The sequence below is a fragment of the Castanea sativa genome, chromosome 3, assembly GCF_040712315.1.
Source record: "Castanea sativa cultivar Marrone di Chiusa Pesio chromosome 3, ASM4071231v1".
Classification (NCBI taxonomy): Eukaryota; Viridiplantae; Streptophyta; class Magnoliopsida; order Fagales; family Fagaceae; genus Castanea; species Castanea sativa.
In genome coordinates this window covers 38,243,553-38,258,097 of record NC_134015.1, presented here as the reverse complement: position 1 = coordinate 38,258,097, position 14,545 = coordinate 38,243,553, and the positions used below count along the sequence as shown (strand labels likewise).

General features: G+C 35.0%; 1 protein-coding gene across 2 annotated transcripts; it reads left to right on the top strand.

The window, feature by feature from the left end:
• Positions 1-4,431: 4,431 nt before the first annotated feature.
• LOC142626657 (uncharacterized protein At2g33490) lies at positions 4,432-12,488 on the top strand. Of its 2 annotated transcripts, none has more exons than XM_075800369.1 (11): positions 4,432-4,796; positions 5,360-5,432; positions 6,301-6,378; positions 7,112-7,173; positions 7,261-7,329; positions 8,324-8,352; positions 8,494-8,701; positions 8,792-9,085; positions 10,168-10,212; positions 10,616-11,625; positions 12,208-12,488. In XM_075800369.1, exons 1-10 carry the CDS (start codon positions 4,683-4,685, stop codon positions 11,573-11,575), a joined length of 1,932 nt encoding a protein of 643 aa, XP_075656484.1. In that variant the 5' UTR covers positions 4,432-4,682; the 3' UTR covers positions 11,576-11,625; positions 12,208-12,488. The 2 variants fall into 2 exon arrangements, with proteins under 2 accessions (XP_075656484.1, XP_075656483.1); XM_075800368.1 differs by having other exon boundaries at positions 12,202-12,488.
• The last annotated feature ends 2,057 nt before the right edge of the window (positions 12,489-14,545 follow it).

The window sequence follows — 14,545 nt, the reverse complement described above, 5'->3', positions numbered from 1 at the left end:
TTTCAGTGAGACAATTAGGTAGATCTCTAAAGATCTTATGAAACCCAATGGCGCATGGCTTGTATAAGGTGCCAACCTACTTAAAGATTAAGCTTAGTAAAGAAAGTTATGTGGATGATAAGTTAAGATACCTAATGAGTTGATTAAAAGGGTCTATTTATTTCACCACGACTAATCTAGTTCATACTTATCAATCCTAGGTATGTTAAAACCTTAGTACCATAGTGGTGCATATTTTATTGAGTTTCTTGTTCCTAACGGGTGTTTGTAACTTGTGAAGGATTGTTGGCGTGGGTGTGTGTTTCAAACACTTGGTCTTTGTTGTGAGTTCCACATTGGATCGGAAGTACTCATATTTGTGTTTATAAAATACTGTGAACTTCCTTTGATAGCTTAAGATATGAGGTCTAGAGTGGACATTAGCATTATCTTTATTATACATGATCGCCTTGCTCCATCGTGTCTTATCTCATGCATGTGAATCTAGATAAATTTTACCTTGGCCCATTTATTTTTCTCTCTTTTCAGCAATTTTTTTTCTTGGGCTTTTGTAGTAGTTTGTGACTGTTGGTTTTGGCTGAGTTGTACTTAGCTTCTTTTGTAAGCTGATCTATTATTTTATTATTATCTTATCAAGCTAATGACTTATTCAACACACTATCAGAATATATATTTTGCTTGTTTTGAGATATTTTTGATTGAGTCCTAATTTAGTAAGGATGAGGTGTAAAATCTATGTTTTACACAATTTAATAAGAGATTGCCGCATTAGTTTTTTACTTAAAATTTAATACATCCTACCACACACTTAAGAACATCTTAATAAACTCCTAATTTGGTTGGATTTATATATAAGTGTTAGAATTAATTGAGTATGATTGTGCTTATTCTTAAATATGTAATAAAATGATATGGCATGTTGGGATTGAGGGTGTAAAACTCCCTATTCTTATAGAATTTAATCTCTTATTGATTGATTAAAAATGAAATATTGAACCTTTGTGTGGAAGTACGTCCAACACAGAAGTTTTCCTTTTCTTGTAGGGATAATTCAATCCAATATGCAGGTTGAATTATATATGTTGGGAAATTTAGACCCCGATTAATAGAATTAACATGTTTTAAAACTCAAGTTGTTAATTAAATTTATTATGAATAAATCTTGTTAAAACAAACAAACATCAATATCATGTTAATATCATGCAAAACAGAATAGTAAATAAGACAAGATATAATGACTTAGGAAAATCAATGAAACAAACTAGTTTCAAAGTAAAAAACCTAGGGGGGAACCTTTCCGAAAAGTAATCACCATAGTAAAGAGAAGTTTAAGATCTAGTACAAAACCTTTATCCTTAAACTCTACAATCCCCGTAGATGAACTTATAGCAGAAACCTTCTACCGCTTCAGAACCTTTGAACTCTTCAATATATGAATGCCACCCCTTTTGCACGAATCCCAGTACGTAACTGGATCCTAGTACGTGACTGACTCCAGCAACTTGAAGAAGATGTTGTTGGCTGCAAAGTTCTTCACTTCATCAACAATGAAGATCAAGAAGTACTTAGTTACAAAATCTTAAGGCGTAAAAGACATAGTAACTTTTTGTAAAGAGATTAAGGCACTAGGTCACTTTCTGCATATGTTCTATATGTATTACGCTTTTTAGAATAAGCCTTATATATGTCTAGGGTTGCGAGAAAAGAAATCCTAAACATACATGTCAGCATGAGTCAAAAATCAGATCTGGAAATTCTGATTTCGTAGATCTTGACAGATTCAGCTTCTATCGAGTTTTGTTCTTAAGTCTTGATAGATACTGAATCTGTTGAGCTTTAATGAATAGCTTTTCTTCACTTGTTTTTTGGTCCAATTTTCATGACTTTAATACTTGGCTTGAACAACATGTTTCTTGAAGTACTAAACCCATCATAGATTTACCCAATTACAAGTAAAGTGTATTTTGTCAAAGAATTTACCAATTACATAAAATATGTCTCAAACAATATAAGCCATTAATATCTTAGATTTGAAAATGCAACTAAGCATGTTGCTCCTACAAATGATATTGGAGCCGATTGCAAGACTACTTGAAATAAGATTTTGATGTTCTTGATAGAAGTGTTTAGTTTGTCAAGGCCCCTACTTCTAACCTGAAACCCACAGCCCACAGGGTAAAAAAACATTGGGCTTTTACTTGCATAGATTGCAACCCAACTTTGAACTTACTAAGGTTAAAGTCATAAGGACCTAACTAGATACCATACATTCCACCGTGCCAAAAATTAGATAGCATATCATATCATATCTATAGGCATGGTAGTGAAAATCTATACCAGGAATTGGGATGGTCCACTTCCCAAATAATTAATTAAACACCCTCAACCTCAACAAACTGATTGGAACCTCTAGATGGCCGCCATTGGGCGATGAAGGAAGTGTATAAGTAAATACTAGGAGACTGAGGGAGACAAACTTAGGCCTCACGGAACACGCTTTGTTGACTTGACTGACAAAGTCTGCCAATGCCTTCCCACTTTGTTCTTACAAGTGGAATTTCGTATTCTTCCATTTTAATGGTCATGGGGCCATCCCCATACAGAAACTTTTGAATTTCGACACCGTTAATTGAGAAAAAAGCCATTCACACAAAAAAGCAAAACTACCACCATCTCCGCAACACTACTGCGTACTTTACTTTGCCACATCTTGAATGAGAAAGGTAGTAAAACAAAAATAATTTTATAGACGAGAAAAAACCATTGCACTTTTAATTAGTGGTCACCGGTCAACATTGTGGTCCTTGAATGAGAAACAATATCTTTTTATATTTTAACACACGGGTAATAATTATCACATACGGGTGATGAAACTGTGAAAATACACAAGTTTTTAGTTAAAAATTGTGAAATCAATGCCTTTAGAAAAACACAATTTCACAATTTGAATAGAAATTAAAACACAATTTTACAGGGAGTGTGTAATAAAAAGCGTGTGACAAGGTTTAGCATTAACTTAAAAGAGAAGGTTTATCTAGCTTGTCTTTTTACCACAAGTCCACATCTCTATTGGGTTTTATTTTAGGGTATCAAAAATCGAAAGTGCCGGCTCACTAGTTGTTTTGAAGGCCAACCAAATTATTATGTGTAAAGGTAAAGCAGTTCTTAAGGGGCGGGTTAAGAAGCGTGTTCATGCAAATGCCAGGAAATTCATCTTAAGATTCTTAACCAATGGTCCATGTACTTTTGATGCTAACTTTTCTGTTTCAAATATAAGATTTATTTTTGAGCAAATCGGTGGCACGGTTTTTTACTAACAAATAAATTGTACCTTACTCCTTTAAATTAAAAAGGCCAAAAAAAGAAGAAGAATAGAAAGATATTTACCAAATTTATTAAATTAATTTTGTTATTTAGATAGTTTTTTTAATGAAATTTTTTGGATTACTCATTCAAAAGAAAAAACAAAGGTCATTCCCTCCTCTCCGCCCCCCCCCCCCCCCTCAATCTATTTTTACCAATTTTTTGGTTCAATGATTCTTTTTTTTTTTCCTCCAAAAAAAAAAAAAAAAAAATCCTACCACCATCACATTTTCAAATTTTTTTTTTTTTCCATTTACAAGGCAAGAAATTACAAAACAAGAAACATGGGCCCGTTTGGTAATATTGTTTTAGTAACGCTGTTTGTATTTTTTGAAAATACGTGTGGGTGAAAAAGTGTGTAAAAATACGTGTAATGTTGTTTATACACTAAAAACTATTTTTTAAATAACGGTAACAAATGGGCCCATGGTATTTAGTACACGATATATATCAAGTGCTCTTTGGGGCAATTTAAGTGGTTGGAGAAAGTAGATGGATTAAACACCATAAAAACAAACTGAACTCTAATAATGATTAGTTTGAACAAAGAGAAATTAGGAGACTTAACACGTTTATAATATTTTAACTATAAATTCCTAAGTGGCAGATTGTTACGATTTTTAATTTGAATCCACCATTAAAATTACTTTCTTGCCAATCCGTTATTTAAGATTTATTGTAAAAGTTTTGTGAAAGTAATATTTCTTTTAAACAAAAACACGTGATATTATCCATATCGTTACGTGGCGTGAGGTCGATTAGTCAATCCCGAGGACCCCTATTTTTTTAATTATATATAAAAAAAGGTTGAGATGGTGGCAAAATTTCATTGATTACACAACAATAATGCGTGCCACCGGCAAAACTCTACTAAATTTTCGCTGCATTCTATTACATATATATACAAATCCAAAAGTAAAAACAAAAAAGAGTTTCAATTTTAGTATTTTTACCAGTCTATCTACGAGAAAAAAGCAAAGGAATTGAAAAATAATAAAATACTTAAAAAGAAAAAAGAAAAAAGAAAAACTTGTTTGATTAAACTATCATGGTCATCGCTCTGTTCGTGACGTAACCATAATATAGAATAGAATAGAATAGAATAGAATGGAAGAGCTGAAGAAGAAGAAGAAAATATTATTTGTTTTATTATTCCATTTTTGAGCATCTTTCTTCGTTTTTTGTTTTTCATAAAATACGCTTTTTCAATTACTGAATTCGCAGAGCTCAAAAAACACACACACGGAGACACAGAGAGAGAGAGAGAGAGAGAGAGAGACGCTTTGAGTTTTGAATTGGCAGAGCTCCAAACGAAAGCGATGAAGACTTCGCTGAAAAAGTTGCGAGGTTTCGCACTGCACAAAAACGATGCCAAGGAGCGTAGAGATATTCGGCCTTTGCCAAAATTGGACGAGCTCGCTCAGGCTTCTCAGGTCGGCTATCTTCTTCTTCTTTGTTTGTTTGTTTGTTTGTGTTTTGTTTGGTTGCTGAGAAACTAACAAAGAGGAAAGAAAGAAAATTTGAAAAGAAATGGAAGTATGAATATCGGAATAACCATTTCGTATTGTACAACCTTGTCTGTTGTGAATTCCTTAGCTTTGTTCTCATTTTCCTATGGTTTCTCAGCAGCCAAACGTATTGCTAGGGTTTGTTTTGGTTTCTCTTCTCTTTGTACGGCGTTCAGTTTGACTGGTTGCTCTTTCTAAATTCAGCGTTTGACCCCAAATTCTAGGGCTTTATGAATTGCTGTAACGAATTCAATTTTTAATTTGGTTGAGATTGAAGAACTATAATTCTATAACGCTTGGAACTTTGTTTGTTTTCATAGAACCATTTTTTTTTTTTTTTTTTAATAACATTTAGAAATATAGATGCTCTTTTGCCCGAACTAGGAAATGTATAATAGCAGCTATTTTCTGATGGATTTTTATTTTTGGTTTGTATAGATTGCTTATAATTTATAGTTTTAAAAAAAAAAAATTTTATTTTATTGCAGGATATGCAAGATATGAGAGATTGCTATGACAGCTTACTTTCTGCGGCTGCGGCAACTGCAAATAGTGCTTATGGTACTTCCATGACTTCATTTGGTTTTTTATTTGAGCGCTGGATATGCTTTTTGTGTGTATCATTAAAGAAATGCATTAGAGAAGGGAATGATCATTGTATGCTTGTCTTTACGGATGCACATTATCTATTAGCATGATGATATGAATTGGCAATTGGGTTTTGATTTTAACATGGATTTGGCTCCGTTTTTAGTTTAGTTGTAAAATGCATGGACAAGGCCGGGCAGTGGTCATGTTGGTTGCTACTAATGAATTCAATAATATAGTTGCCTTACATTGTCTTTTCGCCCTCTTAGTTTCGGTAGATGTTGCAGTACATTGTGGTCTGTTGCTAGGAGGACATTCACTAGAGTTTAAGTTTTCCTTAAGACCTATGATTTAGTATTAATACATGACTTAGAGCAATGCTACATCAGTTTTGGAGATTTGGTCTCATAACAGAGCTTGAAGATGGGTATCATGGGACGTTGTATTAAAATGGCTTGAATCTTCTATAATTTATGTCTAGAAATGCCAAATTTATTTTATTTATTTTCTTCCTTGGAGGCTGTTAGTATTATGAACTAGCATATATGGCGACTTTTGGGAATCAGCCTCTCCAAAAAAAAATTTGGGGGTAAGGCTATCAACCAATCTCCTCTCCCAGACTTCCTAAAAAGTAGTTTGTGCACTGGGTATGGCAGTTTTATGTTAATTGTGTTTGTAAAATGATGATGGGAATGGTTTGATTCCATGATTCCACAGTATTTTAAGTTTTGAATTTGAGTTTTAGCACGATGAAATGTGAATTTTCTCATACTAAAATTTGAATTAGTGTCTATGTCTTGTTTTCAAGTAGTATACTTATGTAATCCCATTTATTTTTCAGAATTCTCGGAGTCGTTGCGAGAATTGGGTGCTTGTCTTCTTGAGAAAACTGCATTGAATAATGATGATGAAGAAAGTGGTAAGTCAAGGGAAAACATTATTAACTAATTTAATTTTTCTTTCGTAGGCCAGATTTGAAAATAAGACATACCCCAGGCCCACCCGACCATGTAGGCAAGATTTTAATGTTGCTTTTGGATTTTGTTTTGGTCTAAAATTTGTTCAAAACTTATATTGAAGTTTAGAAACTCTAGCTTATGTCTCAACTAATTTCTTTGATTTCTTTAGAATATAATTCTCCTAGTACCTGTTTGGCATTGTTGTAGGATGTACTGCTCTAATTTTAAAATTTTAGTGGCAGAGCTTTTGCGATGTAGAGTTTTAACGGCAAATATCTTTAGCATTTAGAGCGTTTGGCAAATTACTGTGAACAGTGTTTTAAAGTGCTGGGTTTACAAAGCATGAACAGTATATGAAGCGCTTAAGGATCCTGTTTAATGCAGAGCCATACAGGCTCCTAGTTGGGTTGCTATTTTACATTATGACTTCAACGAGGTTGACTTGCAGTTTTGTGTGGTTATCGCACTCAGAAAGTAAACTTGGTTTTGTGTAGTTCTATAGGAATTCATACTGCTTTTAATTTTTGTTTTTCTGTATATCCTATGGTAATTCACACACAAGATGGTTATTGATTCTGATCATATATATTACTTGAACTAAATTTTTTTCAGAGAAATGCAGACCATTACAATGTAGTTGTTTCATCCCAATCAGTGGAGAAATAATCTTTAGTTGTTTTTATTCTCTTGCAGGCAGAGTTTTGCTAATGCTAGGAAAAATACAGTTTGAATTGCAGAAACTTGTTGATAGCTATGTGAGTCCTTAGTCTTATCTGTAAAATATTGAAGAAATCTCTCCTTGATTTTTCCTTGGTAATGAGTTATTGCTTTACATATTACAGCGCTCTCATATATTCCAGACAGTCACAATCCCATCAGAGTCTCTTCTTAATGAACTTCGAACGGTTGAGGTTTGTTCATATGGGTTCTTTAATCTAATCAGCTTATGACAAGTTTATATTTGTTCTTGTGCCATGCATAATTTCTGCATTATCTGGCTGTTTTGTATCCTAGATACTGAAACTTGGAAGATTGACTAGAGGATTGTAGTTGAGTGCCAATGAGGGAAGGAGACAGAACCTGAAGCTTCCTTCTTTTGAAGGAAGTGGCAATTCAATGAATGGCTCTATTACCTCTCCTTTAACATGAAAAAATAAAAGAGGGAACCATACTTGAGCTCAAGGGAACACAATGGCTAGTCCGACCTAGGTGGGGCAGGCGTCATTGGTCTTTTAATCTCAATGTGTAAACAGTAAAGTCAGGAATTAATTAGAGGCAGCATTAATGTATGGCAGCTTAACCAGCTGATTAAAAAATCAGGATCAACTGTCATTTGATATGCACCATTTAGGGGACCTTGTGCTACAATAGAGCTTCATGTTATTATAAAGGGGATAGGACCTGATCAATGCTTTGTAATTCTAAAAAAAAAAGAAAAAGAAAAAGAAAAACAAATGCTATGTAATACTGGTGCTTATCCATTCCAAAGTATGCTACCAACCAATGGACCTTTTCTTGGAGAGATAGACAAAAGATTTTGATAAGCCATGGAACCCTTGAAAGAATTCAGATGCTTCTGACATTGAAAAGGCTTACTTTGCAAATTGTCTTTCATGACTTGTTTAAATGTATGAAAATTCAGATTAGTGTTATTGACTATATATCGCATTGTTAAGACTAATTGGATTTAAATTTTCTCTTTTTAGTGGTGTTGTTCCCATTTTGTATATTTCTGTTATTAGTGATTACTTTCTTTTTCGGAATATGAGTATCTGCACCAAATGTGTAGTTTTTCATGGGCTGAATTTGGACATTGTATTTGTTGCTTCTCAATTGCATTAATGTTTTTTTTATTGGCCATATAAAATAATAGTCAATGAGGTTTTCCCTCTCATATTGATGCAGGAAATGAAGCGACAATGTGATGAGAAAAGGTTCAAAACTTTATACCTTCTCAATTCTATATATATATATATACACACCATACACATATTCATAAATGTGTGTGCTTGTTTGTATGTGTACATATATAAATGGGGAATTAATTTCTTCTAATTTTGGTATGTGATCTACAGAGATGTATATGATTATATGATGACAAGACAGAGAGAGAAAGGGCGATCGAAAAGTGGAAAAGGAGAGAATTTTTCTTTGCAGCAGTTACAAATGGCTCGCGAGGAGTATGATGAGGAATCAACCTTACTTGTTTTCCGGTTGAAATCTCTAAAGCAAGGACAGACTCGAAGTCTTCTGACACAGGCAGCTCGCCACCATGCGGCTCAGGTTATCCATTTTTCTTCTCTGACTGTCTGTTTCTTCAAAAATTTGTCTTTCTTCATGTTGCATAATGCTCTCTTTTTTGTTTGAAAACAGTTGTGCTTCTTCAAGAAGGCAGTTAAGACTCTTGAGGCAGTAGAACCACATGTGAAATTGGTAACTGAACAGCAACACATTGATTACCAGTTCAGTGGACTTGATGATGGGGAGGAGTATGATGATGATGATGACAACGACGACAATGATGAAGAAGAAGATGAGGATGATGATGAGGATGAGGATGATGAGGATTATGACGAAAATGATATGCGTGATAATGGGGAATTGAGTTTCGATTATCGACAAGATGATCAGGAGCACGATGTTTCTACGACACAAAGCCCAATGGAGGTGACTCCTTATTTCCTTCTGCTTCTAGTTGAGAAATTCTAAACAGATGTCTCTTCACCTTTTGAAATATATATAAAAGTGTTGGACAAAAAAAAAGTTTTGGTAGCATGTATAAGTACTTACATTGATGCATTACATCCACATGATGCACTCATACAATAATTTTGTATAAGAGCATATACTAAGTAATGATAGCTTCTATGCCATGCATTTTTTTTTTTTTTTGATAAGTAAGAATGATATATATACGAAGGTTACTCTATGCCTGAAAAACACATAGCAACCCAGAAAACCAAACAACAGAGAAATTACAAAAAGAGAGAAACAAGAGAGAAAACCAAACAACAGAGAAATTACAAAAGGAGAAGGGAACAAAGAAAAGAAGGGAGGGAATCACTAGACGTGAGTCCCCACGCCCTAGACCAATCAAAAAGAGTTCCACAAAAAGAAGCAAGCAATTGATCCCTAGAGCTATCCAAATCCTCAAAAGTCCTACGGTTCCGCTCCTTCCAAATACACCAAAGGATGCACAACGGGACTAAATTCCAGATTTGAGACGAATGCTTCCCCAACCAATTCCACCATCCAAAAAGCAAGTCTGGAACCGAACTAGGCATAACCCAAGCCAAGCCAAAAGTTATAAAAACAAAGCTCCATAACCGATAGGCCACCTCACAATGAAGAAGAAGGTGATCTACCGTCTCTCCACCATGACGGCACATAATGCACCAATCCACAAAAACCAATCTCCTCAATCTCAGATTGTCTCCCGTTGGGGACTCAATCTCCTCAATGCACCAAGCCATGCATATGATAGCATAGATGCTTTAATTTTCTTATGATTCTTAAGACTCTTGTGCTGTGACGTAGTGAAATGCTACTGCAATGATTTGAGGATTAACTGTTTCATTTTTTGCCAGTCAATGCACTAATATGAAAATAAAATAGATAGTGACCATACTATTTGCCTCCCTTTTTTATTTTTTGGTTGTCAAATTTCTGCAGCATTACATTTTGCCACAAAGTTGGATCTCATATTAACTTGTTATATAATCATAAAATGTTTTATGCTGCTGGATCAGGTGGACATTACATTTCCCCAGGTTGCAAATATGGAAGCTGTGAAGGTAAAGAGCCCAATCTGTCACTAATTAATTCATATACAATGACCAATATATACATTACAATTTAGTGAATTTTTTATGTTGTTGCAATATAATTTTCTGCTAACGATCTGTATATGCTTGATCTGATGACAAAAGTAACTGTTGTATATGCATGTGTGTAGTCAGATAACATATCTGGTCAAACTTATGGATGAGGATTGAAAATTGTTTTCCTAAAACAGTTTTCAGCAGATTGGATCGGTTAAGAAAAACATACATATATAATGCATTCTGTCCCATGAAGCAACTCCAGGACCTGGACATTTTATTATATTTACTTTACCTTCTTAAATATTTGATCTTTGAGATTCAGAAAACAACATTTGGTTACTTATGAGGCATATGCTTCCTTTCATATTGGCAGGAAAATATGGGTAGGTTCCGTAGGAATTCTTTTTCCTATAGAGCTAGGCCCAGCAGCCAATCAGCCCCACTTTTTGCCGAGTTTAAATTTGATTCTACTGAAAAGGCAAGACAGATGCAGCCATCATCAACACGAAAGTTGCACACATATGTACTACCCACTCCAGTTGATACAAGGAGTTCAATTTCTACAGGATCAGGTAATCCAGTGCTTCACAAAACACAGACTACTGTAACAGAGCGTACTCAGCAGTTGTGGCATTCCTCCCCACTGGAACCAAATAAGTTGGAAAAAATTAAAGTAGATGAGAAAGTTTCTGGACCCACTGTTAGAAATGCTCAGTCTGTACTCAAAGAGAGCAACAACAATTCTGCATCCACTCGGTTACCCCCTCCTTTGGCTGATGGGCTTTTATTTTCATGGCATGACACACGTGCTGCTGCTGAACCAAAAAAACTCAAAAGATATGCCTTTTCTGGTCCATTGACAAGTAAGCCATGGCCTACAAAGCCTGTCTCAGCGGATCGTCGCCATTTGTATTCTGGACCTCTTCTGCGAAATCCAATGTCTCAACCGCCATCAACATCACCAAAAGCTTCTCCAAGTACTTCTCCTACTTTTATGTCCTCACCTAAAATAAGTGAGCTTCATGAACTTCCACGGCCCCCTGCAAGTTCAACCCCCAAGTCTTCAAGACCTAAGGATTTTACTGGACATTCAGCCCCCTTGGGGTCAAGGGATCAAGTGCTTTCTACTACAAATAAATCAGTTGTATTAAATGCAGCGTCTCCGCTTCCAACGCCTCCTCAAACTGTAGCACGTAGTTTCTCCATTCCCTCAAGTTGTCCTGAGGCGACGAATTCAAATGTATCCAAGCCCCTGGAAACTCCTCACAGCTCAGAGATGACTGAAGTCATTACTTCACCCCCTTTGACACCAATAACCCTTTCTAGCAACTAGCCGTCATCAACTTGGTTTTGAGACTGTCACTCGGGCTGTTCAAATTAGAGGTAATTTAGAAACCTGTTCCTTTATTTTACTTAAGTAATATTGTGCTTAAATATTACTTATGAGTTATATTACTTATGTGATATACACCTAGGGATGCATAAGAACAAACTGATGACACAGTAGTTGATAGATACATCCATGTAAGCATTTGATGAGATGATCATAATACTGTATAACATGGCTTTCTTTTGGCTGTGACCTAATTTTATCTTTAAAAAATACAATGAGCTAAGTTCCTTCTATTTATATCAACAACTAACTCAAGCAACTCACTTCTAGTACATAAGTCCTACTTGCTTTCTCACTTAAACCATCTTCAACTTCATGTTGAGACACAGGCTTTAATGACTTGGATATTTTATTAAGCAAGCTTTGTATCGGCCTATGTATGTCTACAAGCTGCCTGTTTTGTCTCCTGTTGTGAACCTATTTTAATTACGAATACTCAGAACTTTAGTCAGCTAAAGATGTGTTTGGAAGTGTTGAAAATTTATTGCGTGTCTAGTACTCTTTCCACCTGCTATGGGTGCAACACCTATTCTTCTTTTTCTTAGTGTTGATAAATTTGGATGCAGGTGCAGATTGATTCTATTCATCTTCAGTGATAATTTTTCGTTTTTGATTTGGCAACCCAAAGTCCTGAGAGCAAATTGTTTCACCATATCGTACGGCTGCAGATAATGTAAATATGTCCTTTATCTATAATTTTTGTTTCTTTCTTATCTTATGTTATAGTCACCAATTAATTTGTTTGATGGGCGGGCACACGGGGTAGATTAGTTTAATAAATGCAAATATTTTTCATCATTTGAGAAATTTTGTATCTTCCATGCAATCAATTGCCAATTGCTCTTTTCTTTTCTTTCTTTATTTTTTCTTTTTTCCCTCTTACAAACCATGTTGGCTCCCTTGGCTCTTGATCTTCTGCCTCATTTTGTATTTTCTAGGTGGTATTTATTTATATTATTTATTATTTATTATTCATTATCAACAAGAAGCAATTAATGCATTGGCCCCAACTTGATTGTAGAATTTCACGTCAAGAGCTTAGTTGTTCAGTGTCTTTGTCTGGTAAGGAGACCAGGGTTTGAATCTTTCCTATATATATATATATATATATAAAGAGTTGAATGTTTCAAAAACTCCCAGGAGGGATGGAGAAATCAAGAGTATTCTTAGGGCTTGTTTTGTTGTTGCAAGAAATTTGAATCTGCCCCATTCATAATTGCTATGCTATTAACAACATGAATCTGCCCCATTAAAGAAAGCTGCTATCAACACCATAAACTAATGTGAAGTGGAATTTTTTTCATTTTCCTTCCTCGGAATTTATCCAATGCCCTTGTTTCTGTTGTGATAATGGCTGCCCTTTTGAACGGCCTCATAGTGGAGATTTTTGAGATAATATGATGTACAGAACAAAATATAGCTAAAAACACACAAAAACTACACTCATCAGCCTCCTCAAAATACCCCAAAAATTTAACAATGAACAGTACCATGCTACTTGAGGCATGATACTATTCATTGTCAATGTTAAAAAATTATTTTTCTTTTCTCTCTCCCTCTCTCTCAACCACCTTCATCAAACCCAACATTAGATACAACCACCACCAACATCAAACCCATCAAATCCAAAACCCACATCTCAGCGGCAAGTAAAGAGGGAGAGGGGTTTCAGTGGTAGAGGTGTAAATGGGTTGACACTAGTGTTGTGAAAGAGGTTGGAAAATCATGGCAGCAAGTGGAGGGAGAGGGGATTTGGCGGTGGTGTGAGTGGGTCGTTGGTGTGGTGTTGCTGCGATGATAATGGTGTTGTGTTGGTGCGATGGTGGTGTTGTCTTCTCTGTGAGATGTTCTGGGTTGAGAGAGAGAGAGAGAGAACAATAAATAATAAGAGAATAATATTTTAATAATAGAGTATTGAGCCTGATGTAAGGCATATACAAATGAGTATGTTAAAATAGTTTTGTTGGCTAAATTTGGCTAAATTCTCACCGAGCCTGGTGTGAATGCTTTTATTATTATTATTATTTTTATGGAAAACCAAATTGTCCTCATCACTTGATCAAGCAATGTAAGTGACCTGCTAAACGCGAAGAGACTGGAATGCTTCAGAAAAAGTACCACCATGCAGCTGCACACTCTACAGCTTAATTTTTTGCTCATACTTTTAATTCTACTTTTAACAGTAATCAACCTGTTTAGTAGTCTAAATTTGTGGTTATAAACTCGACATTTCTGTTTTGTCATTCTGCTTCTATCATTTAGATTCTGCAAATATTAGCTCATCTTGCTTGCGGAATTCCAAAAGTTTTAGAAGTTTGGACACACAAAATCAGAATGGCTAAACATCAAGACATGGAATTGTGTTTTTGCATCCTTGCACCTATTTGGATGATTTGTTTTTTAAAGCAAAGCCATGAACGTTAAAAGAGTGTAATTTTTAAAGCAAAAGCCGTGATTTGTTATTCTTATTTTCAAGAGAGAATAGGGCTAGCCCAGTCCACAAATCATCCAATAAGCTATAGTTTGAAGGACAATCATTTTGGAAAGATAATACAAAGTTGACCGGCTAGCATCATTATTCAAAAAGCTAGTTAGCTCTTATGGATAAGAAGGTATGTCTTGTGCTCGTCTCATGCATCCTAAGTGAGATTAACATTTGCAAGGGATCTATATGTTAGTCTCACATTGGGCACATGAGACGGGCACATATGAAAATTTCGTGTTTTGGACGACAAATTTTTTTGTAACTTAAAGTAATCAATCAGTGACTTACAAATTAGACCATGCTTAGTACTATTTGAAAATTTTGTATTTTTAACAATTCTATAGGTTTAAAAAAAAAAAAAAGTTAGAGAACAAAAGATTTGAACTCTAGACATTTCTTATCAGTGAAATTACAAGGTCTTAGGT

Excerpts from the sequence above, each read along its gene's own strand:
- LOC142626657 (XM_075800369.1), top strand. The coding sequence starts at position 4,683 with ATGAAGACTTCGCTGAAAAAGTTGCGAGGTTTCGCACTGCACAAAAAC. Across the intron at positions 4,797-5,359 it reads AGCTCGCTCAGGCTTCTCAG|GATATGCAAGATATGAGAGA; the intron begins GTCGGCTATCTT and ends ATTTTATTGCAG. Across the intron at positions 9,086-10,167 it reads CGACACAAAGCCCAATGGAG|GTGGACATTACATTTCCCCA; the intron begins GTGACTCCTTAT and ends CTGCTGGATCAG.